Here is a 24,613-nt window from a genome sequence, read left to right as displayed (position 1 = left end):
TACCTATGGGATTGCATGCGTCACCTAAAGCTTGTACGTAACATGAGGGCACAGAGCGACCCGTGGTTTGCGAAATACCTACTGCGCATCGGTGGTGGCACTGAGGAGGCCAATGGTGATGGCGATGTGCGTCTTCCTGATGAGATATGCGTGCCGTATACAGGGGAGGACACTAACCTTGATAAACTAATAGACTACGTTTTCCCAAGGCTGGATGATAATATGTCAGATCCTAACTACATCACCTCGAGAGCCATTTTGTCCACACGGAATGATTGTGTGGATAGGATTAACATGAAGATGATCAGTCGCTTCCGAGGGGATGAGATGGTGTACCATAGCTTTGATCGTGCAGAAGACGATCCCCATAACTACTATCCCCCTGAGTTCCTTAACTCGCTGACTCCTAACGGGTTGCCCGCACATGTGTTGAAGCTCAAGATTAACTGCCCTGTCATATTGCTTAGGAACATTGACCCTGCGAACGGGCTTTGCAATGGTACGAGGCTGGTAGTCCGGGGGTTCCAAAGAAACGCCATCGATGCAGAGATTATGCTGGGGCAACATGCTGGAAAGAGGATTTTTCTGCCTCGAATCCCCTTGTGCCCCTCTGATGATGAGATGTTCCCTTTTCAGTTCAAGAGGAAGCAGTTTCCTGTTAGGCTCAGCTTCGCCATGACGGTTAACAAGGCACAAGGGCAAACTATCCCCAACGTCGGTATTTACCTGCCCGAGCCGGTATTCTCTCATGGTCAGTTGTACGTCGCGCTATCAAGAGCCACAGCCAGAGCTAACGTCAGAGTCCTTGCCTTCCCGTCTGATGACAAGAAAAGGAAGTGCTCAAAGCACAGTGGTACGTATACGAGGAACATCGTCTACATAGAGGTCCTTACGTCATAGGTGACGTATTTGTGGCATATTTGTCATTTATACTCTACATAATTATGATTTGCTTTTTTTGAATTATATCCATCTAATTTTTGTTATTTTCATTTGTGCAGGCCAACTCCCTTGCAGGTTTAGCACACATGATGGGGTTTGTTTAGCCATCAGAAGATTGTTATACAAATGTTTTTTTTAATATCCTGCTTTGATACTGGTAGTATGCAAGAGAATAATTTTGCTCGATCCGACACTGGTAGCTAAATTCATTGCTTGCTGGAATGCTTGATATTTAGTGTTCACTGTTTAGGTATTGCAATAAGATCTTTGATGGCTACGCGTGCAGTTAGATCAATCTCGATCAGGTTCAGAAGAAAACAAACCAAATAGGGTTCCTAAACAGGAGGATATGATGAAACCTGATTTGCTAGCGAAACAGGAAGATGACGAATGTTGTGGTTCTGATGACAAATCAAGGGAATTTTTTTCTGCACTAGAAGAGGAATTAACAAAGACACCAACACATTCAGAGCTAAAACCGCCTAGATATCCTCTACTTCCAGTTACTTTTCATGACAGAAGCATGGTATGACTCCTTTCATTATTTGCTTTAAATCATTTTAAGATATTCACCTGATCAGATATCTTCCTTTTTATTTCTTTTCAGCTTAGAAAGGCTCCAACTATGGTTCAGCCTTCAAGTAAGCTTCTAGATGAGAAGAACACAATACTAGAACAGATAAAGAATAAGGTAAGCGTTGAAGGTTGCATCTAAGCCAACCACTGCCATTATAGTGATTTTTTTGGAAAGGAGATTCAGTCAGATCATGCTAAAAGTGCCTCAAACCAATTTTACAGTCTTTCAACTTGAAGCCTGTTCTTACAAAGAGACCAAATGTGATGGGTGGTCCCAGAACGAATTTACAAGCGGTGGCCATTCTAGAGCGTGCCCATGCGATTCGCCAGGTTATAAGGCAAATGATCGATGGAATGGAGCCAGCGTTCTACAGGATTACATGCCAAAACAGTTGGTCCGGACCATGGCAAGATAGGGGCAGCGCTGTAAACAGTGTGCCTACTTAGTGATTGCTGTGTTTTGGAGCGCGTCATATGTTTATTATCTTTTGATGCGTCATATGTTTATTATCTTTTGATGCAACTCCTGAGTGTCTGGTGCTTGTTGAGGATTGTATATGCCTCACATGACTCGTGTGAATTTTGTAACTTGCAAATCTGGAGCAACTCAAGCAAGCAACTTGTGAGTGTACAGATAAATAATCTTCATGCAGTGTGTTACTTAAACTAAATTTGTTTTTTTTTCTGTGGGTAAATATCGCAGAACTAAAGGCATTTTGCAAAACCATTTAGAAACTACTATAGGTTTTAGTGTAGTACCACACTGTTATTTTTCTTTTTTTTAATATAAAGCCAGTGTGTCAGGATCACACTGGCATGATAGATCATGGGTCAGCTGCAGATGGACTTCACAAGGATCAACATTTTCCACGTAGGTCCCGTTATGTTCAGTCCAGCAGTGAGCTTGCATTGTTCAGTCTATTTTCTTGTCCTCTTGTGACCTCTCCTCCCTCTGCAGGTGGCTGCAGATTTCTTAGGAGAGCTATGAAGAATGAAGATGGTCGCTGCCTGTCTCCGATGGCCCATCGTTGACGCTTGCCTCTTTGTTGCCTCCTCCCTCGAAGAGCTCTGTTCTGTCCGTTCAGTTCTCCTCTTCCTCCTTTGGAGGCTTGTCAGCAGATTCGAGTTCAGCAGCTTTGTCTCTAAGCTGTCTGAGCTTGGCCTTCTTTGAGTTTAAGACAGCCACAAACTAGATAAACACAAAATAGTGAGTCATGCACAAATACATTAAGCTAAAACTATGGCTTTTTAGAGTTCTAATCAGTTAGAACAGAATGAGAAAAACATTGAAAAAACCAAAACAAAAAAAAACATCAGAATGTGCTTGTTCTGTTGACATCCTTCCCCATATGTAACCTGTTTTAGATCTTCAGTTTTAAAATACACAATTGTCTATTACTCTATTAGTATACTGAAGTCCTGTGTTGTTTAAATTGCTTAAGCAATCCAGCGTCAGCCCCCTGTTTCCCTGTGTATTCCATCTATGAAAAAGGCTTGTTTACTTTGTATTGAGCAATACTGAGAACATGCTTCTAAAATCTTGTGGTCCCTTATTTTCAGGTTTTGATGTATGGGGCGTCATTGCTTGAAATGCCAGAGGCAGAACTTGTGGAGGTGAGTTACAAGAATGCTACTAAGCTGTTTTCTTATCCTGGCTCCAAAGTTCACCCTGAAGCTGAAGCTGTCTGATGGGTTTCATCACTGCCTTACTCACTGGTCAGCCAACGTGAACACTGTTCTTCTGATTCATGGTATTTTGTTCTTCTGAGTGCTGTCTGTGTATCGAGTTGTAGTGACTCTCGGAAACAATAGAGAAATTGTTATACTTCTCTACTAATATAGAGAAATTAATGCATATGTAATTTGCAGTGAAAATAAAAAAAAAGTATTCAAGACATTCCAGGAAAGAATATGCCATATGGCACCGCTGTTGCCAATATTGAGATATTCTATATTTAGTCATATTTTCATCACCAAGTTTAGAGTTCTGTGAAGCTCTAGGCTGCTTTTGATTCCTTGTTTGCATTGGAGTATATTAGCATGATTGTATTTCTCTGTTACATTATTTGCAAATTAGGTTGATTGTATTTGTATTTCAGTGTTTGGAGGCCCCAGATTGATACGTTCACATTGTCTATTTATTCTCTTTATTTAGTTTTTGTTCACGCTTACTCAGAGCTTGTGAATTACGTATATGTGTATTCCTGTATTCATTACTAAAACTACTCTAAAAATGCACAGCACCAGTTACTCATAAATTTGACGAGTTACAAAAGAAACATTGACCAAGAAATTGGAATTCCAACTAGCATCTGCGCCCCAGAAGCCTATTTTCAGTTCCTTCAGACAAAAGTGGTTCAGTGGTTTGGCAGTTGGGGGCAATTCAAGCAAATCAAGTTCATGTTCATCTGCACCTCAACAACCAATTCACCCTGTGGTTCTCTTTAAATTCAACATTGCCATAGCTTAGACTTTCCATAATCCCATGTAGTCTGAAGTGAAAGATGTAAAGCAAAGGGTAAAGGGACATACACTCAAGCGTATTTTTGCAACCATAAGAAAACCCAGGATCTCAGATTTAGTCTACTGTGTATTAGGTGAAGGATGCAACTTCCAATGCCATTCCAACTTGGTACCTTGTCTTTCAAATGTCCATGGCAACTAAATGGAAGGAGAAAGACCAAACGATTCAGGTAAAAAAAGTAAAGTGAAAAAATTTGAGAAGCAAAAAAGAATCAAGGACATGGACTTTCCATAAGGTGGAAGGAAAGTTTGAATAGTAGATACATAAGCTGGACCATATGAACCTCTTTAGACACAAGTGCATTACGTCTTCATATTTCAAGATGGTGAGACCTCAACGAAAGTTAACAATCTTACTTGTTCCTACTGTGTTGATTAAGTTGGAAATAATAGTAACTCCGACTACATTACTAATCCCTGGCTCCAAACAATCAAGACAACTAAAAGTGAAGGAAGTAAATCAGTCCTAGAGGTAGTGGTGAGCATATACTATGAAGAGAAGTTTTTTCTCCCTTCCATGAACAAGTCCTGTTCTATATGCTAAGTTCTGAAGGTTATTCAATCACTTAATCTAAAGTTGTTATTTGCAATTTGCTGAATGGCTAAAACCAACACATTCGATGTCATGTCCCTTAATCTAAAGTTAATGTTTAATAATTCTATAGGCTTCACAAGCATAACAATTCTAGAGGCTTCTAATGTTTCTACACCGTGCTATAAGATTGGTAAATCTCTATGTCCTCTCTCCATCAGCCCCTCCCCTCTCCCAGCAACCCCCTTCCCTGCCTAGCACTAAATGTGTAGCAAATTACAAACAGCAGTGCATTAGCATTGGCTAGCCTCACAATACATTAAAAGTCAAGTTGCTATTCAACCTTCATTGTAGTGAAGCAATTCTTAACTAGGTAAACAAAGGAACTACTCCAGAGTCCAGATGCGTTGTGGCAGCAATATGCATAATCAGTAATCACACCACCTAGCTGCCCACAAACAAGCTTTACATCAACAGAAAATTGTCTTCCATGTGAGACAACTATTTTTTTGAGATAAATGTGAGACAATTCGACACAGGAGCCATGAACCATCCTGACAAGCAATGCCAACACCACAAATCAAATTACCAAGCCATCGATTGAATAGGGGGAAAAACCTCCGACTCCTAACAACTTGATGAAACTACAAGCGTAGCACGCGAATTAGGCAGAAAATCCAGTGGGTGGCTGTTGTACCCTTACCCCAGTGTAGGCGTCGATTGTGGCGCTGATGCGTTCCTCCTTGAAGAAAGCGTTGCCCTCTTGCTTTAGCAGGTTCGCCTTCTGCTGCTTCGGCGCCGCCGGGGACATCTCCCTCACCTCGAGCTCGCTACGAGGAGGAAGGGGGAGGCGCGATTTGATTCAAAAAATCCCAACTAACCGAATCCAATCCTAACCGCTGGCCCTAACTCCCCTCTCTATTTAAAGCCACCTCCCCCAACCCATCCGCCGAGTGCTCTTTTCCGCCGCCTCCTTGCCCTAGCTAACCACTCCGCCACCGCCACCATTGGAGCACCGAGCTCGAGCTTGGGGAAGCCGTCGAATAGCGCCGCTCCGCCCGGTCTGAGCTCACCCTCGGCACGGAGAGCTCATCGGTTTTTCTTCTCCACCGCCCGACCACCACCTCCGCCGAGATTTCTTCCCGTCGCCCGCCTTCTTTGTCAGGTGGCTATTCGTGGAAGTCCATTTGATTAGAAAATGTTCGCTATACATAGTTGGCTGTAGGTTCGCTATACAACCATTAATTTATCAAGATGGATCATTTTTAGCTTCAGGTTTTTTTAAGTAGGATTTTATTTAGACATGTTCTCGCTATTGCATTAGTGGAAATTCAAAAGGGAGTACAGCCTTTAGCCATCTCTCCGCACATGAGTGCAAACACTGTTGCCTATGGCGCCTTTTCATGTATTTCATCTTATGCCTTTTCATGCTTTTCATTGTCGCGAGTTTGTACAGGAAACGAGAGCTGGAATTAGAGTCATGTCGCTGCATAACAAACCTAAGAAGGCTCTATTGAATGGAATTGTCCCGCAGGGTACTTATTTCCACTATATTTTGTATCATTTTTCAGTTGCTACATTAGTCCCTTATGCATCTGATTTTTTTGCAGATTATATTTGCACAAAAAATGATCTTGATATTATTCTACCAATTAAAAACATGTCTTCTTTACCTGGAAAAGAAGTACTTGTGCTCATTGATGATGCTCTCGTAGACAGGAGGCATTTGGAATGCCTTTTCCAACCGAGTGCATTTTTGAGTGATGAGGTAATAAGTACATATATTAAAAGCAAATATGCACAAATATTTACTTCTGTTATCTAATCGTTGTTGTTAACTTGCAAGTACAGGTCATAAATGCATACATTTGCTTATTAAGGGCTCAAGAGCATCTACAACGTAGGTCCGGTGGTACGGTCTACCTGGAGACTACTTATGTCTCAACCCTTCTGAAGCGGGATGGTGATAATAACATTAGAATGGATGATCTATATGCTACACATGACACCATTGAAAATAGCACCATTGAACGAAGGGTTGAAAGATACTTGGACCATGACATGGTAAAAATTAACTTCTAATTTATGATTTTTCTTGTTAACATATATAAGTGCCTAATACTACATGTGCAAAAATTATTTAGGTATTTATTCCAATAAACATCGAGGGAATCCACTGGTATCTTGCTGTGATTGACGCTAGAAAAAGTGAGATACATGTGCTCGATTCGATGGGTCCTGTATATGATCGCGAAGACCTCAGTACCACTGTGAGTATTTGTTACTAAAAGTACTTCTTCTTTGCTACTCCCTCCGTCCCAGTTTAGAAAGTTTAACTATTTTATACAAAATTTATATAATAATAGCATTTTTCAACAGCGATGTGAATAAGCAAATGTAGAAAGCTAATGTTGAGCGTAACTTTAGAGGGTGCGTAAATTTAGAGGGAGTAGCAAAGAAGAAGTAAAATGCTGGTTCTTTAGAGGGTGCGTAACTTTACATTGCAGATTCTTTAGAACGTAACTTTAGAGCTGGTTCTTTAGAGCGTAACTTCTAAAGGGTGGTTCTTTAGAGCGTAACTTTAGAGGGTGCGTAACTTTAGAGGTGTCCTGCGTAATAGGAGGTGTCCTTTGGTGCTATATAATTGGAGGTGTCCTTTGGAGGTGTTGGAAGGGAGTAATATATATAAATAGCTTTGGCGTGTAACCTTTGGTGCTAATATTTTTTAATTTATTATATATAAATAGCTGAACGGATTGCAGAGGCAAATAGACATTGTATCGCAGCTCAAGGAGCTTAAAAACCACAAGTGGCAAAACCTACGGGTTGCTTCATGGCCGGTTAGACAGATACAATTCGAAAAGATAATGCAGACAGACAGGTACATCTCAAAAATTTGTTTACCTACAATTTCCTTCCACTGATTAAATGAATATGTGCATGACGTTCTTTTTTGATACTATAGCTGTTCATGCGGTCTTTTCATGTTAAACTACATGGAATACTGGACAGGGGATGTGCTGTCTGACAATATAACTCAGGTATATCATACAGGGTCATGATAGTTTGTTACATGTTTAATCATATATTCTGTAAAAATTAATGTTATTATTATTGTGCAGGATGATATGATACAATTCAGGACAAAATTAGCTGCTATTTTGTTATCATCAGAACTAAACAAGAGAAAAGGACATCCGTTAGTCGAAGAGAAAGATGAAGAAAGTGGAAGTCCAGATGATGTTGTGATGCTAAAAAATCCCCCTAATCTATGCAAAAGGTCACAACAATCCGTTCAGTCTAAAGTCATGAATACAAATAAGTCTGCCGATGAAACTAGAGACCAGTCCTCATTGTGTGCCCTTTCCATGGTGGACATACCGATAGGCAAAAAAGAACTGACAGATGTCGTATGCAATTATATCATGTCAATTGATGATGCTGAGACATTAGAGTAAGCTTCTTATATTCTATTTATTAACAATATAATGTACTTTATTTCAATTCTTATATTTTTAGTCACAATTGATCATTTTACAGGACACAATGGGTGCAAAGTTTGAAGCCTTACCTGATTTGCTTAAGTGTCAAGCAACTCCAAGCATCATTAAAGATGGATCAACCCATGTCCAACGCTTGTTTCAACTTGGGTGTTCGGATTCTCGCATACACAGAATACAAGATGTTGAAAAGTTCCAAGAAAATGGTTTCAAAGCACTATATGGACCTGCAATTCTGCGTGAGTTTTTATATTCTCCTAGGCACTCTTTGCTCATATTTTAAAAAACTTTGTTTTCTCCCAGACGTTATCTGATTTTGGACGAGACCCAAAGTATAGAAAAAAGCTTGATGTTCGAGAGTTGGCCAAATCGTTAGAAAGCTGGCCTTTCATGAACTATGATGTCTCACGTTGCAAATTTGTAAGATTGCTTCCCTTTGTCCATTGGTGTCGTTGTTTTTGCTATCTTAATGCATACCTTTTTGCAGATTCTTATGCCATTTGCACAACATGGCATGTTCTTGCTTTTTGTGTTCGACCATGAGGACAGAACTATGACCGTACTGGACTCCAATCCTATTCCAGATTGGTATAAAGATATGCCATACAAGCAGTACGCACATAAAATTATTCATATTGCCAAGTATTATATGGTTGCCATGAGAGTAGCATGTCCTGGGTGGAACGACGATGTTTATAGATGGCAACATATAATCTCAGCTGGTACTCCAACGGACGTATACGGGTAACTTGCTTTGAACGTCACTAGAAGCAATAAGTAATAAGTATGTTTATCTAACAAAGAGTTTACAATTCATTCTGCCATAGGTATTTATCTGGTTATTTCGTTTTGCAATTCATGTGCTCATGGAATGGTAAAAAGCTACACACACCAATATGCACGGTGAGCATATTAGTTTGTCGCACCGTCGTATGTACATTTTAAGTTGCAATATTATACTTTACACGTGAGATATATTTATATTTACATATATATATGATGCACGTGCAGGATGACCAAGCACTAAGGAGGCACTTTTTGATCAGCCTATTGACGTACGACGAGAATTCATGTCGACATGTAATACCTGCAAGTGTACGAGAATATCTTAGCCGTATCGTGGGCAAGATGATTTGAAAGAGATAGTTATAGAAATAAATCTATTTCTATAAACCTATTTATTTGTACTCAAAGTTAAGTTATAGTTGTATTTGAAATCTAAGTTGCAAGCTTTATCTGAAAACGATTTTGTTATTTGTCATGAGGCTACGTACCTAGATAGTTCTATATAAATTTTTAACACTCGTTACAGCATACAGTCAGAAAAATATTTCTTTAACAAATTTTTGATACCCATTGTAACGCACGGGCAGATAACTATTGAGAAAAAAAATCCTTATTTATGGGGCACATCCAGAAGTTTCAGAAAAGAGAGAAAAATCCACGAGGAAGCTTGAGTCAGCTTCCGTCCTGTAAACGGGCGGGAAATACAAAATTTGTATCTACCGAGTTTTTTGGTTGCAGGCTACGAGTGCCAAGCCACATATTAGTCATGGTTAAATTCATGTGTTGCGTCTCATCAATGTTCCTGGGTTACTATTTTACACAAAGTAGCTTCACCATGTGCACCATCATCTCCAACGATTATATTTGGGTCGAATTCATAAAACTCCATAGTATGAATACGAAATTGAAGAGTATGTTCGGTAGAGCTCTCCTGTCCAATTTTTTTAAGACAAAGTGATTTTGTAGCTAGAAGTGATTTTCTAGAGTAAACTTTATATAGAAGTGATTATTTGAAAAAGTGATTAAAGGAAATCTGATTTTTTTAACTCCAGTATCTAATTTATTTCAGAGAATCACTTCTGCAGAATCACTCTAGAAACTAAAAACTAAAAACTATTATTTGATAGGGCTCACAATAATACTACTTTAGAATCTGTTCTGAAAACTCTGCCGGATAAAATTGAAATTGCAATTGCACCTACCCTAGGAAAATCAAACGTAGATTTTTGATTTGAGACTTTACTATCTTTTCTTCTTTCCTTTCCAAAGTCTACCGTACCATCGGCAACAGATAGGTACGTACTAGTTCATGTTTAGCGTCCGCATGTACACCGCAGATCAGTGAGCTTAATTACTTCGATGCATACAACACGCCCCCAATCCATTCCCAGTTCATGTCGATCAGTTGACGGCAACATTGCTGAAGTCCTCGTCATTCACCGACGAGTAGAAGGAGTGCTCCTCGTTCGCGCGCTCCTTCCCCTTGAGCTCCTCGATCCTCTCCACGGCGTTCTTGAGCTCCCACCGGCTCTCCACGTTGCCCTCGCAGCACGCCATGCCGATCCTGATCAGCTTCACCATCTCTTCCTTGTTCTCGTCCTCCTCGCACTTCAGATCCGCGTCCACCACGGCGTCCAGCCACTCGCCCTCCGGCGTTGAGCTTACGATGCCGACGAGGTCGTTGCCTGACGGCGCCGGCTGATGCTCGCCCGACGGCCCCGCTGCCTGCGACTTCGGCTGATCATAGATCGCCGGCTTCCCGGCGAGGATCTCGAGGATGAGCAGGCCGAGGCACCAGACGTCGCTTTTCTTGGACGAGCGGCCGAACTGTTTTCGCTCGGGGGACTTGAAGGCCACCATGAGCTGCGCGGCGTGCGACTGGTTCATCACCGGCACCAGCGCGTAGTCGGTGAGCAGCGGCTCGAAGCGGTCGTCGAGCAGGATGTTGGACGACTTGAGGTGGCCGTGCGGCACCGTGAGCATGCACAGCTCGTCGTACAGGTAGTTGAGCGCCCGCGCCACGCCCTTCACGATCTTGAGCCTCGCCGTCCAGTGCACCATCGCCTTCTTCAACCCGCGGCCTTCGCCTGTGTTCGTGCAAACACCAGGCAACTTAAAATTAGAGTCATTTTCTGTGCACGCGAATGATTACTCACGAGATGGTTAGTCACCATGAAGGACGTTAGCCAAGCTCCTGTTGGGGACGTAGTCGTGGATGAGCAGCTTCTCCTCCTTGCGGTAGTAGTAGGCGACGAGCGGGAGGAGGTTGGGGTGGCTGAGCCGGCCGAGGCGGCACATGTGCTCCTCAAAGTCCTCCCTGCCCACCCGGTTCATCTCCTTGAACCGCTTGACGACGACGGAGTGCCCGCTCGTGAGGGTGGCGCGGTAGCACACGCCGAGGTTGGCGGTGCCGAGCACCTCCGCCGTCGCCTTTAGCAGGTCCTGCAGCTCGAAGAACCGGCCGCGATCGTCGCGCACGAACGTCAGCCGCCCCTGCTCCACCTTCCGTACCGTGCTGCCGCCCACGCGGTTGCTGCGTTCCTCGTCGGCGCCACGCGGCTCGACGTGCGCCGGCCGGGCTTCGACCTTTGCTGGTGGGTACGGCTCGATCTTCGGCATTGAGGGCCTCATCGACACAGTCGGGCCGAAGTTCTTGGTGTTGTACTCCTGCCGCCTCTGAAGCGCGACGAACGCGAAGCCGATGATTGCCAGCGTGCCGAGGAACGCGACGAGGACGCCGGGCGCCGTCGAGCCATGGGTGGGCGCCTGAGCGTTTTGCGCGGCGTCGTCAGCTGACGGGCCACCCGTTGACGTCGCGGCGTCTGGGGTTGGCGGCGACGGCCGGGTCCCTATTTTGTCGGAGGTCGGCGGCGGCGCCGACTTTGGCGGTGGGGACGACGGGGCCTCGCATTTGGCATCAAGGGGTGCACCGCAAAGCTTCTTATTGCCTGCATGACAAAACAGGATCGTATAGCTTACACGTGGACGTTGCACGAACACCATGGTGTACACGCATATGTTGCTCTTGCTCACCGGCAAACATGTCAGGTTTGATGGATTTGAGGTTCGCCGGGATCTCCCCCTCGAGCTCATTGTTTGCGAGATTGACTTCCTTCAACTCCTTCTGTGCGAGGTCAGGGATCTTGCCCTGAAACTTGTTGTCATTGAGCTGCAGGTCGAGGAGCCTCGGCACGTCGGCGAGCGACGCCGGGATGGGGCCGGAGAAGTTGTTCTTGGAGAGGAACACCTTCTTGAGCGAGCCCATCCCAGCGAACGCGTCGGCAGGGATCTCCCCAGAGAACTTGTTCCCGGACAGGAAGATGGCCCGGAGCCCCCCGAGCTCCTTAACGTCGGGCATTGGGCCGGCGAACTCGTTGTCCATGAAGCTCAGCGTGCGGAGGCCACGGAGGCTCTTGAGAGGAAGCAGGTCGAGCGTGCCGGAGAGGCCCAACTTCTCGAGCTGCAGGCCGTGCACGCCGCCCTTGTTGCACATGACTCCGTCCCAGTTGGAGTCGTCGCCATTGCATGGGCTTGTGCCGGGCGACCAGCTCCGGAGCGCGTCGGCGTCGTCCTTGATGCCGGACTTGAGCTGGAGGAGCGCGTCGGCTTCAGGCGCGAGGGAGACCGGGAGCCGCGCGGCGTCAGCGAGCTGCAGGAGGCAGCCGGCCAGCATGAGGAGGCGCGCGATAGATGGCACTCTGGCCATGTCCAGAGCGGTGCCGGGGAACCAGCCCGCCGGCGCCAGCGCTTGACGACGGCCCTGTTGTTGCGCGCGATAGTTGCTGGCACGCAGTTTTCCTGGGAGGGAAAACAGGAGGTCGATGCGAAGAGAGAGAAAGGGAGGCGGAGACGGGGGAGGAGAGAGGATTCAGGAGCCGCCCCCCCCCCCCCCCCCCCGGCGCGTGGCGAGGGTGGTGGGGAGAGAGATGAGGCGTTGCGCATGGCATGGGGGTGTGGCTGCTGTCTCTTGGCCAAGAATAGCGATGCCTGCATGGCGCGCGCTGATGAGGTTGTCGTCGTTTCAGCGCAAGATGGAGAGTATGGCCTTGCTGTGTGACTGTGTCTCGCCTTAATTCGTCCATTTCAGATTAAGCTGTAAAATTGTACTAACAAAAAAACTCTTGAGTTGCGCTTGCGTCCACAATGCGCGGCGGCATTCGTTCCCAATTTGCATCCACAATTAGAGAAAAAAATATCAGCCCGGTATATCCGATATATCTAGTTTACTAGTGGATTGGTAAAAAAATTACCATATTTACCGGTATTTTTATTTAAATTTTATTTGAATTTTATTTAAATTTATTAGAATTTTGGTCTCTTATATACGATGTATCCGATAAATTTTAATAAATTTTATTTACCGATAAAATAAGTTGTCCACAATCATCCATCCCATGTGAATTTGCATTTAAAATCAAAACAGTCCTGACTCCTGACTGAATTATCTTTGCACCAATACGTACAGTTGCGAGCAAAAGTGGTAGTTAGGAGAGGACCACAACTTTGCTTAGGATCCATAGCACCAGAGTCATCTCGAAGACGAAGATCGTGTGGAGGAGCCCCCTGTCGAGCGTGAAGCCGAACAGGGTGATCCCGCCACCGTTGTGGCACAGGTACTCCACTGCAGCACACAGAAAAGATTTCCGAAATTAAACTTCGGTTGTTGGCAGGCACACAAGTTCAATTGCGTTGGTTAATTACCGAGTGCTTGTCTGCTCTTGTACGAGCACGCTGCTCCGGGCTCGGCCTGGAGCGACGCCGGCGCGGCCGTTGACGGCCCGGAGACGTGGTCGTTGTCGCTCGCCGACGTGCTGGCCGGCGCCGATTTGCCGTGGCGCATGGACACCATGCTCATGTGCCATTGGCTCGCGATGGACACGATCCTTTGCGCCCTATGCGTGATCCTGGCCGCGCCAAACAGGCACATGAAGAACCCGCTCAGCTGCACCGCCGAACCGACCTGCAAATGGAGATAGGCTCCAGTTAGACACGCACACTGTACGTGTTCGCTCGCATCGAGATCCTGCCGTCGTTACGGTACCAGGAGGTCGCCGGAGTTGGCGAAGCTCTTGGCGTCCCTGGAGGAGAGGGCGACGAGGAGGGCGCCGAGCTGGCTGACGGTGATGGTGACGAGGCAGCAGACGATGAACCCCCTGTACCGGTGGCTGGTGGCGAGCAGCTGCGTGCGGATGCGGCGGTGCTCGGCGAAGATCTCGGCCGCTGCGGCGCGCGCCTCGACGTCGAACATGTGGTATATCCCCTCGAAGCGCAGGATCTGGAGCTCGCAGGTGAGGCGGAACAGCACGCACACCAGGAGGAACACCCCCGTGCGGTACACCCACGACGCCACCGTGGCCACCAGCGCCACCGCGCGCCACGGCACCCGTGGCAGGAGCGGCAGCGGCGCGGGCGGCTCGACCCTGACCGTGCAGAAGAAGAAGACGGCCTTGTGCGCGGCCTCGGCGCAGAGGGAAGGGAGCAGGAGCGCGGCCAGGAGGCGGAACGCGCGGTCCAGCTCCCGCGCGTAGCTGCGGCGGACGAAGAAGGTGTCATCGCGGAGGGCGCCGTCGAGGAACAGAAGCTGCCGGAGGCCGCCGCAGCCGCGGAAGAAGGCGGTCAGCGTGAGGAACGAGATGACGGCGAGCCCGGAGGCCGGGAGCTGGGCGACGCGGTTGAAGGTGATGGCCGACGCGGAGGCCGGGGACAGGGAGGCGTCGGCGCGGAGGGAGAGCGAAACGGCGGCGGGGACGAGGAGCGCGAGCGCCAGGAAGGCCGCGTACGAGGCGGCGCGCGCGGCGCGGGAGGAGTGGTCGAGCGCGCACCACTGCAGGAACACGCGGAAGTTGCGCAACTCGTCGTTCATCACCGACTTGCACCGCGCGTACGCCGGGTTCAGGAGCAGCGGCCGTTGCGACGGCGCCAGCGTTGCCACCACCGTCGGGGTGGACGCCGCCTCCGACGACGAGCTCCGCTCCTCCTCCGAGTCCATGAGCACGTCGTGCTACTGGCTTCTACAAGGTCGACACTGCTGAGAAGCTAGTCGATTAGCAGGTAGTGATTTATATAGTCAAACATGTGGTGATCGATGGGCAGTATGGTACCATCGAATCTGTGCAAGTGTGCATGGAGAGAAGGGAGGGGAAAGGAGAGGCGCGAGAAGGGAGGCCCGTGACCGTTCACGAGGGCGGCGACCGGCGAGCGCGGTGGAAGACTTGCTGCCTCAGCGTGATGCTGCGAAAGGAAAGCGAAGACTGGGACCAGCCACGCGTATGAGCGGCAAGCAGCGACTAAAAGCAAGAAAGGTTGAAGCTGGGGATGCATTGCATGCCTTCACGAGTGAAAGGAATTGATCTTGATCGCCCTCACTTTGCTGCCTTGATCGATAGATGCATACACTGCCCATGTTCATGATCTGCTTTTTGTCAAAGGTCGTCAACTTGTGCAGGCCGGCAAACTCTCGGGCTTCAGTAGTTTGCTCGTCCACTTTGAATTTGTTGAGGCCAGGTACAATGCCGCCATCTTATAAGCGGTCTCATGCATTACCACAAAATATTTATATGAGTTAACAGATAACCTATACTTGTATAGGTTGGCTAGCTTCTAATTTGTTCCTCAGTAATTCCGTAAGCTCTTAATTTGTGCATAGAACTTATGAATATTTTGAGTTCTGTAGCAACTATAACTCGTATAATAGTGTTGGAGTAGTCTCGCAATTATAAATTTTAGTTCAGGAAACCATTAGGAGACAATAACTTCTTTCTCTCACCCCTCTCTCCATGTGGCAATGCATGTGACAACCTATAATACAAATAAGTACTGTGGCAAGGCAAGCATGATTAAATCACGGCGAACAAGTTTCGTACGTTCAGAGTCCATAAGTTCAGTGCAAAAATATATAGGGTTCTTTGCTTGCATTATTGGAACATCTCTTAGGCAAATCTAGTTTTTTAGTGACTTCGGCAAATTTAGCTGCGAGGTCATTATTCTATACCACAAGTTTGTCCATTCCACTGCCTAAAAAAAATGTCAAAAGGAGAACGAGCCCTAGCTTTGGCAAATTCGCTAGGGGAGCTATCGAGTCCGTCCGTGTTCTAAGTGCGGGTCCTCACCGAGTGTTTTAACCCTTAATCTTATATTTACTAATTGCAAGCTCCTTTTAATATCTTCATGTCAATCCTAGAAAAATCCTAAAAATTATGATAAAAAATAAAACATCCAACCGTTGAATTGATTGATTGATTATCTGTAACTATGAATCAACAACCAGACGAAACAACATAGAAGATTAAAAAACAAATCATAGAATCCAACCCCAAGACTACTTCTTGCTTTACCTTTTCTTTTCTTTTTTTATACCCTTTATCCAATAAAGTTACGTTAGCAAACTCTAACTTAGTTACGTTAGCAATCAACACACTTTTCCAAATCAATTAAAATATACCAATTAAATATGCGTGTAATCAAACATTACAAAATTAAAAACAATAGAACGCAAACATATTATGGATTATCACATAAAAAATAATATTAAAGAATTTATAATGTATTTTAAAAAATAATATGAGATACGGTGACGACATTAAAAATAAACAAATAAAAATCAATTTGCATAACACATAAAATGAAAATTTTAAATTAGATCTATTCACAAATAATAAACATGATTCCAATATTATGAAAAAAATTACATTTATATTTTACATTCCAATATTTAAATATAAATAGCTGAATGAGTCCTAGGCTAATATGGATGTCAAATAAAATATACGTGTGAGTTTAGCGTGTGTTTAAAAAAATGTCTAAAGCAGCGTAAAAGTACAGATGGGCCGGAACATACTGCCACGTGAGGTGGAAGGGCCCACCAAGCAAAGCTTGCCCACATCTCGTCGTCCCGAGACCAGGGCCCATCCGAGCAAGTACACCCGGCCGACGCGGAGCCAATCCCCCACCCCCGGAAAATTCTCAGCCAAAATCTCGAAAGCGAAGGGAAGGGGAGGAAACGCAAAACCTAGCCCCTCTCTCCGCCGGATTCCCCTCCTCCGTCCGCCTCGCCCCCTGCCCCCGCGCCCGGTCTCCGCTTCGCACCACCAGCCATGTCTTCTCAGGTACCGCCTCGGCGCTTCCCCTCCTCGCCCCGCAGATCGATTAGGGTTTGAGTCAGCGTAGAGGTCCATGAATCCACCCGTCGCGCTGGAAGCCTTGACCAGATTCGAACTCACTCCTGTGCTGTGCTCGTCGATCACCCTCTGGACCCCAGCCAGGCAGCCACCCGCGAAGTCTCACAATTCGTGTGTGGGTTTGCCTTGCAGGTCGACAGTCGCAGCCAATCCGCCGGGAAGCGCGCGCGCACCGACGGTAGGTTGCTCCGCCGCCTCGTTGTTCTCTGTGTCTCCCCCTTATAGGCTGCATCTGAGTGGATTTGCCTTCGTGTGGGACGAACAACCGCGCCTCAGGTGGACGGCGTGAGGACGACTGGGTGTGCCCCAGCTGTAAGAACGTCAACTTCGCCTTCCGCACCACCTGTAACATGCGCAACTGCAACCAGTCCAGGCCTGTAGATCACACGGTACTTACAGCTGCTTATTATCATTGGGTGCTCAGAGTGTACCCGTGAGTGGTTCCACTTGTGCTTGTGTGTTTGCATTTACCGTGCTGTGCTGTTGCTTGCCGACCAGAAGGCTATGCAGAAGCCTATGCAGACTCCACCCCACTACGCAGCATCGGCTGGATACATGGCCCCTGGGACTCCACCGTCGATGTACCTCGGTGGGGGTGCTCCCCCATATGGCTCCTCCATGTTTAATGGGCCTGCAATGCCGCGTTATGGCATTCCTCAGTTCCCTGGGGGTTCGACGTATCCGTATGGCTACGGCGGACGCATACCAATGGGGAGCCCCTATGGGCCAATGCATATGGCTGGGCCACCTCCGTATTCCAGTGGCTCTATGATGGGACCAGGTAAGAAGTCTCCCGTCATGGCTGCTGGGTTAGTTAATCTAGTGTATTAAATACAATGGGCAAAATCTGATATTACCAGCTCATTCTTTATGCAAATGTTAATGTGTTCACAATCGGTTCATATGTAAATAAGCAGATTATTTTTGTTTCACTTGATTTTCATTTACCATGTTTACTGTCTACATTTGATAACATGTCCAGTACCATGTCTTTAAGAACTATTTCGCTTTTGTATGCTGTGGCATGTTCTCTATGATGCATGCTTTGGTTGGGGTTGCCAAACATGTTACAATATCTACGACTTATGAGAATTAAGGTCTACAAGTCTTTAAAAACCTGTAGTGTATCTTGGGTTTTGAAACTTGGCTTATCTTGTTTCCTGTCCCATAAACAGGTGGAATGTACGGAATGCCCATGGACAGATATGGCTTGGCCTTACCTGCTGGTCCTGGTGCAATGGTATTCTCCTATGGACTATGATTACTCTCCTGTGCTTACCTCATGTTAATTTGAGTTCACTACTGTTGCTTTACACGCAAGCTGTCTACATAGATTGCTTTTATTTTGCCTTCTTGTTCTATATGATGTCCATGTTCTTTGGTGCTACTTGAGAACGCTCCATGTCTCAATGTGTTCATTGCTTTTGTGTATGATGTGTGACATATCTTACTGAGAACTGTTGTGATTCTCTTTTATATTATTTCCTGAACTCGAAAGGGCATAAGGGCTGGCTCATATTCTGATGAGGGTTCCCAGAAGAAGCCTGCAGGTATAAATTTGTGATGTTATTTGCCTTTCATTAAATCAGTTTGCTGAGCACTTGGTTGACTCTATACGTACGCTTATGAATTTTTACTGTAGGAGCTGGACGTGATAATGACTGGGAGTGTCCAAATTGCCACAACATCAACTTTGCCTTTCGTACAGTTTGTAACATGCGAAAGTGCAACACACCAAGACCTGAAAACCAGGTTTGAGACTCTTCCTATCATATTGTGCTATAAGCGATCCAATATAATTAATTTCATGTATTCACAAACAATGATGATTGATGGTTCTTTACTTTAGTTAGATCGCCTAAAGTACAGTACTGGAACTTCACAATTGTGCTTGGAATTGACATTGCTGCCACAAGATTAGTCATGTGTGTGGAATGTGCATGTTATGTTGTGTACTATTGTCCTGAACTGTTTGGTGAAACCATGTGCTATGCGCCTTATGATTTGTAGTGTTTTAGTGCATCAATGCACTTGTATGCTTGCTCATTTATTGGACACCAGGACCTGAGTACTTGAGTTAATTGCCATATTTTGCGATTAAACTGGTTATCACTTTTTCTGCTCGAAAATGAGGTTTAGTAAATTTCTCTAGCTTCGGTAAATCTGAAAAACACACCAATACAACTTGCTACTGCTGTCATGAATGGAATTAAAGATTTTGCTCATTTAATTAACCATTAGGTGTCACATGACTGTCAGCATGCAGTTGCAAGTTTGCAACCATTAGATGTTCAGTAGTGTTGGTGTGAGATGTTCATTTCAGGCTGAACCAGAATAATTTTGTGGTGAAGTACTAAATTAGTTTTGGCTATTTTGTTGTTTTATGGTAGTTCTCTTTCATCTAAACCTGAATCTCCATTTCTAACGCTTTGACTTCTATATGTATTTTGTACAGCTAAATATTTGCATTTACTGTACTGACCGCTTGCGTATCAACTCTTTCTGCAGGGCTCCAACTCCAAACCTGATGGTTCAAGAGGCTCAAGTAAGTTTTAACAACATACATACTTTGTGCTCCGTTATCATTTGACCTTTTTTATGTATTGTATTACTAATGGCTTCAAATCAGTAAATTTTTAGAAACCCAATTATAAGTGGGCAATTGAACATTATTTGCAGGCAGTTAGTTTCGTTTCTTTGAAGTTATTCCTTTTATTCTATTCAATTTCACAACTAACCTCATTGACAGAACCAAAAATGCCAGAGGGTAGTTGGAAGTGCGAGCAGTGCAATAACATCAACTATCCATTCCGGACAAAATGTAATCGCCCACATTGTGGGGCAGAAAAACCGTTGCAGACAAACAGTGCAAATGATTCGGCTACAGATCAGGACAATCAGGTCTGTGTTTCAAAAACTTTAGTATGGTCCTTAATAATTGCAATGCCTTTTTGAAGAACATTGAGTTGCATGCCGTAATCTATTTGATCTTTTTAAAATTATTTTCTTGTCTCCATGTTTGCTTGCACATAGCTTGATATATCATGTCCTTAATGTTACAGTGAGTCCTAGAACGGTTATGAGGGTCAAGAAGGTCCAGCGTCATCGTCAAGGTTCAGTCTGAATGTCGGGGGTCAATCTGTGTTAGTAGTCACTGCTGTCATTACAAGTTTCTTCCCCTTGAGACCTTGGTTGAGTTGCTGTCCTATTGGTAAATGCTTTGGAGTTGGCAACTGGAGTCTTGCCTTTCCTAATCACTACAGATTTTGGTCACGAATACCTTTTGTTAATTTCTCATATCCTGTTGAACTTGTCATCTGTTACTGGTACTCAGGGTAATTGTTATGTGAATTTCTCGCTAGCTGTTTGTGTCTTAGGTTGTCATTCATCTGCTATGAAGTACCACTGCTGTTTGTCATGTTGCTTCAGTTGGTTGTCTTTGTGTTTCTGGTCTTGGTTTTCAACTTATGGCTGGTTTGTTATTATAAACATCATCTTTCTGAATGGTTGGCAGTGGAGTCCTTTTCTCCTTCCAAAAAAATAAAAATAAAAATCCCAAGGTATGTTTCATGTTAGCAACATAGCATATCCTGTTAGGTTCTCTTTATATGGGATTCCTTTACTGTTTGTAACTGCTTAGTGCTGATGCTTTAGAGAGCAACCTCCCCCGGTACTTGTAGTAACAGTAGGTATGAGAAATAAGTCAGCAATGGGCAGCCCAGTTATCATAAGATTCATACTTGAGTGTAAGTACTTCATCCACAAAATCACCTTGCCATTGATGACCCTGGACAGCTGCTTGATTTCCATCATTCCATTAATCTATGTGATACAGGATGTAGTCAACATAGAAACACCATTCTCGATTGACTACTTAATTGACAGTCTAATGCAATGTACACACGCAATCTTCCTTTGGATGGTGACGTAAGATAAGCATGTTGCTTCCTAACGGACTCCCTAGAGGTTACCAGACTCTGATTAGTTTATATGTTGTTGCTACAATGCTTTATGTTATTTGGAGCTTGTCACATTCAAGTTTTACCATTCTGGTGTGTTTGATTCAAAGAGAGGATCCATGGTGAAACAGAAAGTCCATGTGCATCATCACCTTTCATGTTTGATTTGACGGTACTACTTAACTGACTGTGTGCCATTGGAATTAGTTTTTTTCATGTAATATTACGACGCTTTTATCAAAGCTGCAACTTCCACGTGAATTTCAAGACAACAATGAGCAGACATCGAGGGATCTTCCTGGTCATGCTGCTGGAGTACCAACAAGTTCGCATGCCTTGCGAATGGCAGCTCTCAATGAATTGCAGAACAGTGTTACAAACTAATGTGCTACCATTTCATCAAGGTGAGAAATTTGTGCCATTTCATCAAGGTTACAAGTTCGCATGCCTTGCGAATGGCAGCTCTCAACGATATGCTTGTGTAGCGTGCAAGTGAGCTTTGCTCACAGTTGACTTGGCAAGGAAATTGGGAGTGGTAAGCTTTGCTCACAGTTGGCTTGCACGGTTGGTCCGACCCTTGATGCAAGAATGCAAAGCAGTCGACATTTGTTCGGAGATCATATTTGTTTCCTTTTTCTTTCACTTGTGCGTTAAAAGTCGATTGTTTTGTGTTGATCAAGTCTTCAACGCTCTATTGTTTGGTGTCATCGTACTGTAAATCTTACCCCCGCTTCTAAATTAGAACTTTGTTGAGACATCGTGGCACAGGTTGCCTGGAACAATAGTACGCAGGATTTGTTGCATAATCAGAGGCATTGTTTGCAGTTGAGCGAACGCCATATGCATCCCATGTCTCGTGCGTATTAGAATCCTGAACTTGCCCTTGCACCTTGTTATAGGGTGCGTTTGGTAGAGTTTTAACTCTTAAGAAATTGTTGGAGCTATGTATTTTTAGCTTAGAAATTTGTAAAGCTAGAGTTGTGGGTATACTAATGGTATTTGTGTGAGTTATTTTATTTCTATTTTAGTTTAAAAATATAGATTTAAATTATTTTATTTTAGCCTACAAATAAGATCTTAGCAGCCATGGTCGAGCAAGTTTATTGCGTTCCCTCCCGGTTTGCTGCTGCCCGTTCAGAAGTGTGGTCTAATTGTTCTAGTCTGGAGGCGGTCCTCACATGATGAGCACTCGGAAAAACTTTGCCCTCTAGTTTTGATGAACTGCCAGATGAGTTTTGAACTACATCTCTTGATGACTGGTCGTTTCTTGATTGCACATGATGGAAATTTCTCGAGGATCAAGGTTGTTGTATGATGAATACGGTCAGGTGCCATCAGCTAGTTGTACACAGGGACAATACATGCGTATATGTAAATCGATAGATGTGCTATGTGACAACGACCGATGATACATGCATGCAGATGATTTCGGTCGAGCAATGCAGGGCGGTTCCAAATTTATATCCTCCACCAAGGCCCGACAACCAACAAACACTACATGCAAACAAACACATGCTAGCAAGGTCGGACAAGAGTCAACTGCACGGTTGGGAGTGATGCACTGCGTCGCGTCGATCCAACGCAGAGCATTGTGAAACCAACACGTGTCCAGTGTACTATGTATGTTAATCACAAACTAACTGGTTGATTAATCGACGACCAGAGTGCACTAATAGATGTCTCAACTCGGGGCCCATCGGGGTGACGTGCGAGTCGGGTACGGAGGAGGCAAATCAATGGCCCGTGACGCTGTCCTTCACCGCTTCGGCTCGCTCTCGATGGCACATCTCGCGCGCTCCCGCGCCGCGGACAAGGCAGATGCGGCCAACTCGGCATGTTCGGCGCGCCGTTCCTCTCCAGCGGCCGCGTCCGAGGCCGCCTGCGTCACAACCGATCCAACGGCCCCAGGCGCACCCTTCATGCATCGCGCGGACGTGAGACGTCGCGTGCGTATGCATGCGTCAGAGTTGTTTCGATTCCCTCGGTATGCGTTTAACATATCTTGGTTCTAATATTATAATACTCCAAGGGAATTACGACTTAGTCCAATTTGGTAATTCTCAATCGTACGTCTAGAAACAATTCTTATCTTCCAATCACCAAAAGTTGCACACTTATTATATAGCTCAAAATTATATGAATTGATGTTGGGTTTAATCTAGCGGTTGTAAATGTGACTAAGAGTAACGAAATCTCAGTCACTCAGAGGAGATCGACACACCCGGTTCTAACCTATATTGTTGTTAAGTATAAGCAACCTTTCTTTAAGGAAAGGACATATAATGACGTGCAAGACGCTGTATCAGTTATATATCACCATTTTTCAACCGTCCACAATCTAGACCTAGCCGGTAATAAATACAAGACTGGACTCGAGCCAGGTCGGGTATGATTTTCTCGTGTGTATTTTAAGATCTGTTTGGTCGAGTTTTTTCGATTCAAATTCTCTACGGAGAGTGATTCTTTGAGAATTGATTCTGTAGCTGAAAGTGATTCTTTAGAATAAACTATATAGAGGAAGTGATTCTGTACGGTAAGTGAATCAGGGAAAGCTGTTTTTTTAGCTCCCAGCTTCTAGTTCATTTTAGATAATCACTCCTACGGATTACACTTAAGGAGCTAAAAGTTGAAAGCTGCTGTTTGGCAGAGCTCTCCTGATTCCAACCGAAAAGCTACTCGAAGAGCTCTGCCAAACAAACTAAAATGGCCTAAACATGAATGAGTACATATGCATGCATCCAATCTATCTGCATGTAGGTATGTCTCCACCTAATCTCCATATCAGTACATGCATGGCATACATGTACGTGTAAAACACATCCAATCTATATGCACTAAGCACTCTATCTTTGCTAACTGAAACTATGGCCTCGATCTCAAATAAAACGTGTATGTGTACAACACACACACTGTGTGTAACATATAGTTTTAGGATTTTTTTGGCAATTCTAATGTTGCATACATAAACACATGTAAGTTAATACTGGATACTAATCTAGTGCTTGAAAAAGTAATAAAATTGCTGTCCCTCCAAGACTAGACACTCCTCGATTTAATCTATATTGAAGTTAAGTACACACAATGCTTCTCTAAGAAAAGGACACACAATATCCACACGACACAATATACACACAATTTCACGGGGTTTCGTGGCCTGATCCGTATGGTTTCCACGGGTGAACTATCCATGCCGGTCCAGGTCGGGATCGCTTCCCCATCCAAATCGTGAGGCGCTCGACGTGAGCCTCTCCGCCACGCTCTGAAGACGCGAGCCTCCTCCGCCGCCGCGCCTTCGATTCCTCCCCCACTCCACCGCTGCGCCCTGGTTCCTCCCCCGTGCCTCTTTGTCTCCACCCCACTGTGAGTCCTCTCCTCCTCTCCATCTATTGCTCGCCATCTATCTGCATCCGTGGTGGAGGCCGGAGGTTGCTTCGGGAGAGGTGCTGCGGCTATATCCAACGCCTCTTCGTTGCGGATCACTGGTGGACGCTGCTACGGAGAAGGTGTTCAACCACATGGGGAACAACTGCGTTGGGTCTCCCGTCTCAACGAAAGGTGAAGAACATGTGTACTTAGTAGCTAGTAACGTACAAGTAGCGAGACATGCGTGTACCAATA

The 24,613-nt window shown here is 45.1% G+C and overlaps 4 protein-coding genes and 1 long non-coding RNA gene across 9 annotated transcripts; 3 read left to right on the top strand and 2 right to left on the bottom strand.

Annotated features, from left to right (window-relative positions):
* The first annotated feature begins 18 nt into the window (after positions 1 to 18).
* LOC133899345 (uncharacterized) lies at positions 19 to 1,834 on the top strand. Its single transcript, XR_009906355.1, has 4 exons — positions 19 to 900; positions 1,002 to 1,468; positions 1,550 to 1,633; positions 1,741 to 1,834. It is a non-coding gene; the product is annotated as an uncharacterized LOC133899345 (long non-coding RNA).
* A 5,549-nt stretch (positions 1,835 to 7,383) lies between these two features.
* LOC133898647 (uncharacterized) lies at positions 7,384 to 9,210 on the top strand. The gene is made up of 8 exons (XM_062339327.1): positions 7,384 to 7,454; positions 7,539 to 7,614; positions 7,696 to 8,027; positions 8,114 to 8,312; positions 8,377 to 8,493; positions 8,561 to 8,817; positions 8,901 to 8,976; positions 9,085 to 9,210. The coding sequence occupies exons 1-8, from the start codon at positions 7,441 to 7,443 to the stop codon at positions 9,208 to 9,210; spliced, it is 1,197 nt and encodes a 398-aa protein (XP_062195311.1). The 5' UTR covers positions 7,384 to 7,440.
* Positions 9,211 to 10,032: 822 nt separating this feature from the next.
* Positions 10,033 to 13,067, bottom strand: LOC133899265 (probable LRR receptor-like serine/threonine-protein kinase At4g31250). The gene is made up of 3 exons (XM_062340243.1): positions 11,893 to 13,067; positions 11,031 to 11,807; positions 10,033 to 10,946 (listed from the first exon to the last, which is right to left on the bottom strand). The coding sequence occupies exons 1-3, from the start codon at positions 12,563 to 12,565 to the stop codon at positions 10,261 to 10,263; spliced, it is 2,136 nt and encodes a 711-aa protein (XP_062196227.1). The 5' UTR covers positions 12,566 to 13,067; the 3' UTR covers positions 10,033 to 10,260.
* A 199-nt stretch (positions 13,068 to 13,266) lies between these two features.
* LOC133899266 (uncharacterized) lies at positions 13,267 to 14,908 on the bottom strand. The gene is made up of 3 exons (XM_062340245.1): positions 13,901 to 14,908; positions 13,561 to 13,819; positions 13,267 to 13,480 (listed from the first exon to the last, which is right to left on the bottom strand). The coding sequence occupies exons 1-3, from the start codon at positions 14,846 to 14,848 to the stop codon at positions 13,344 to 13,346; spliced, it is 1,344 nt and encodes a 447-aa protein (XP_062196229.1). The 5' UTR covers positions 14,849 to 14,908; the 3' UTR covers positions 13,267 to 13,343.
* A 1,867-nt stretch (positions 14,909 to 16,775) lies between these two features.
* LOC133898813 (ranBP2-type zinc finger protein At1g67325-like) lies at positions 16,776 to 21,801 on the top strand. 5 transcript variants are annotated; one of them, XM_062339561.1, is made up of 11 exons: positions 16,776 to 16,964; positions 17,169 to 17,214; positions 17,313 to 17,425; positions 17,535 to 17,817; positions 18,212 to 18,276; positions 18,535 to 18,586; positions 18,679 to 18,788; positions 19,545 to 19,581; positions 19,786 to 19,937; positions 21,203 to 21,399; positions 21,481 to 21,801. In XM_062339561.1, the coding sequence occupies exons 1-10, from the start codon at positions 16,953 to 16,955 to the stop codon at positions 21,377 to 21,379; spliced, it is 1,047 nt and encodes a 348-aa protein (XP_062195545.1). In that variant the 5' UTR covers positions 16,776 to 16,952; the 3' UTR covers positions 21,380 to 21,399; positions 21,481 to 21,801. The 5 variants fall into 5 exon arrangements, with proteins under 5 accessions (XP_062195545.1, XP_062195544.1, XP_062195546.1 ...); XM_062339560.1 differs by having other exon boundaries at positions 21,203 to 21,801; XM_062339562.1 differs by having other exon boundaries at positions 16,777 to 16,964; positions 17,538 to 17,817; positions 21,203 to 21,801.
* The last annotated feature ends 2,812 nt before the right edge of the window (positions 21,802 to 24,613 follow it).

The sequence above is a fragment of the Phragmites australis genome, chromosome 18, assembly GCF_958298935.1.
Source record: "Phragmites australis chromosome 18, lpPhrAust1.1, whole genome shotgun sequence".
Taxonomy (NCBI): domain Eukaryota; kingdom Viridiplantae; phylum Streptophyta; class Magnoliopsida; order Poales; family Poaceae; genus Phragmites; species Phragmites australis.
Note: the sequence above shows the minus strand (reverse complement) of the source record. Positions and strands in the feature narration are given on the sequence as shown.

Coding starts and splice junctions, on each gene's coding strand:
- LOC133899266 (XM_062340245.1), bottom strand. CDS start 14,848: ATGGACTCGGAGGAGGAGCGGAGCTCGTCGTCGGAGGCGGCGTCCACC. Junction 13,820..13,900: donor CCAACTCCGGCGACCTCCTG/GTACCGTAACGA, acceptor CTCCATTTGCAG/GTCGGTTCGGCGGTGCAGCT. Junction 13,481..13,560: donor CAAGAGCAGACAAGCACTCG/GTAATTAACCAA, acceptor TGTGTGCTGCAG/TGGAGTACCTGTGCCACAAC.
- LOC133898647 (XM_062339327.1), top strand. Junction 8,028..8,113: donor GATGATGCTGAGACATTAGA/GTAAGCTTCTTA, acceptor ATCATTTTACAG/GACACAATGGGTGCAAAGTT. Junction 8,818..8,900: donor ACTCCAACGGACGTATACGG/GTAACTTGCTTT, acceptor ATTCTGCCATAG/GTATTTATCTGGTTATTTCG.
- LOC133899265 (XM_062340243.1), bottom strand. CDS start 12,565: ATGGCCAGAGTGCCATCTATCGCGCGCCTCCTCATGCTGGCCGGCTGC. Junction 11,808..11,892: donor CAAACCTGACATGTTTGCCG/GTGAGCAAGAGC, acceptor TTTGTCATGCAG/GCAATAAGAAGCTTTGCGGT. Junction 10,947..11,030: donor CTTGGCTAACGTCCTTCATG/GTGACTAACCAT, acceptor GCACGAACACAG/GCGAAGGCCGCGGGTTGAAG.
- LOC133898813 (XM_062339561.1), top strand. Junction 17,215..17,312: donor GAAGCGCGCGCGCACCGACG/GTAGGTTGCTCC, acceptor ACCGCGCCTCAG/GTGGACGGCGTGAGGACGAC. Junction 18,587..18,678: donor TTCCCAGAAGAAGCCTGCAG/GTATAAATTTGT, acceptor TTTTTACTGTAG/GAGCTGGACGTGATAATGAC.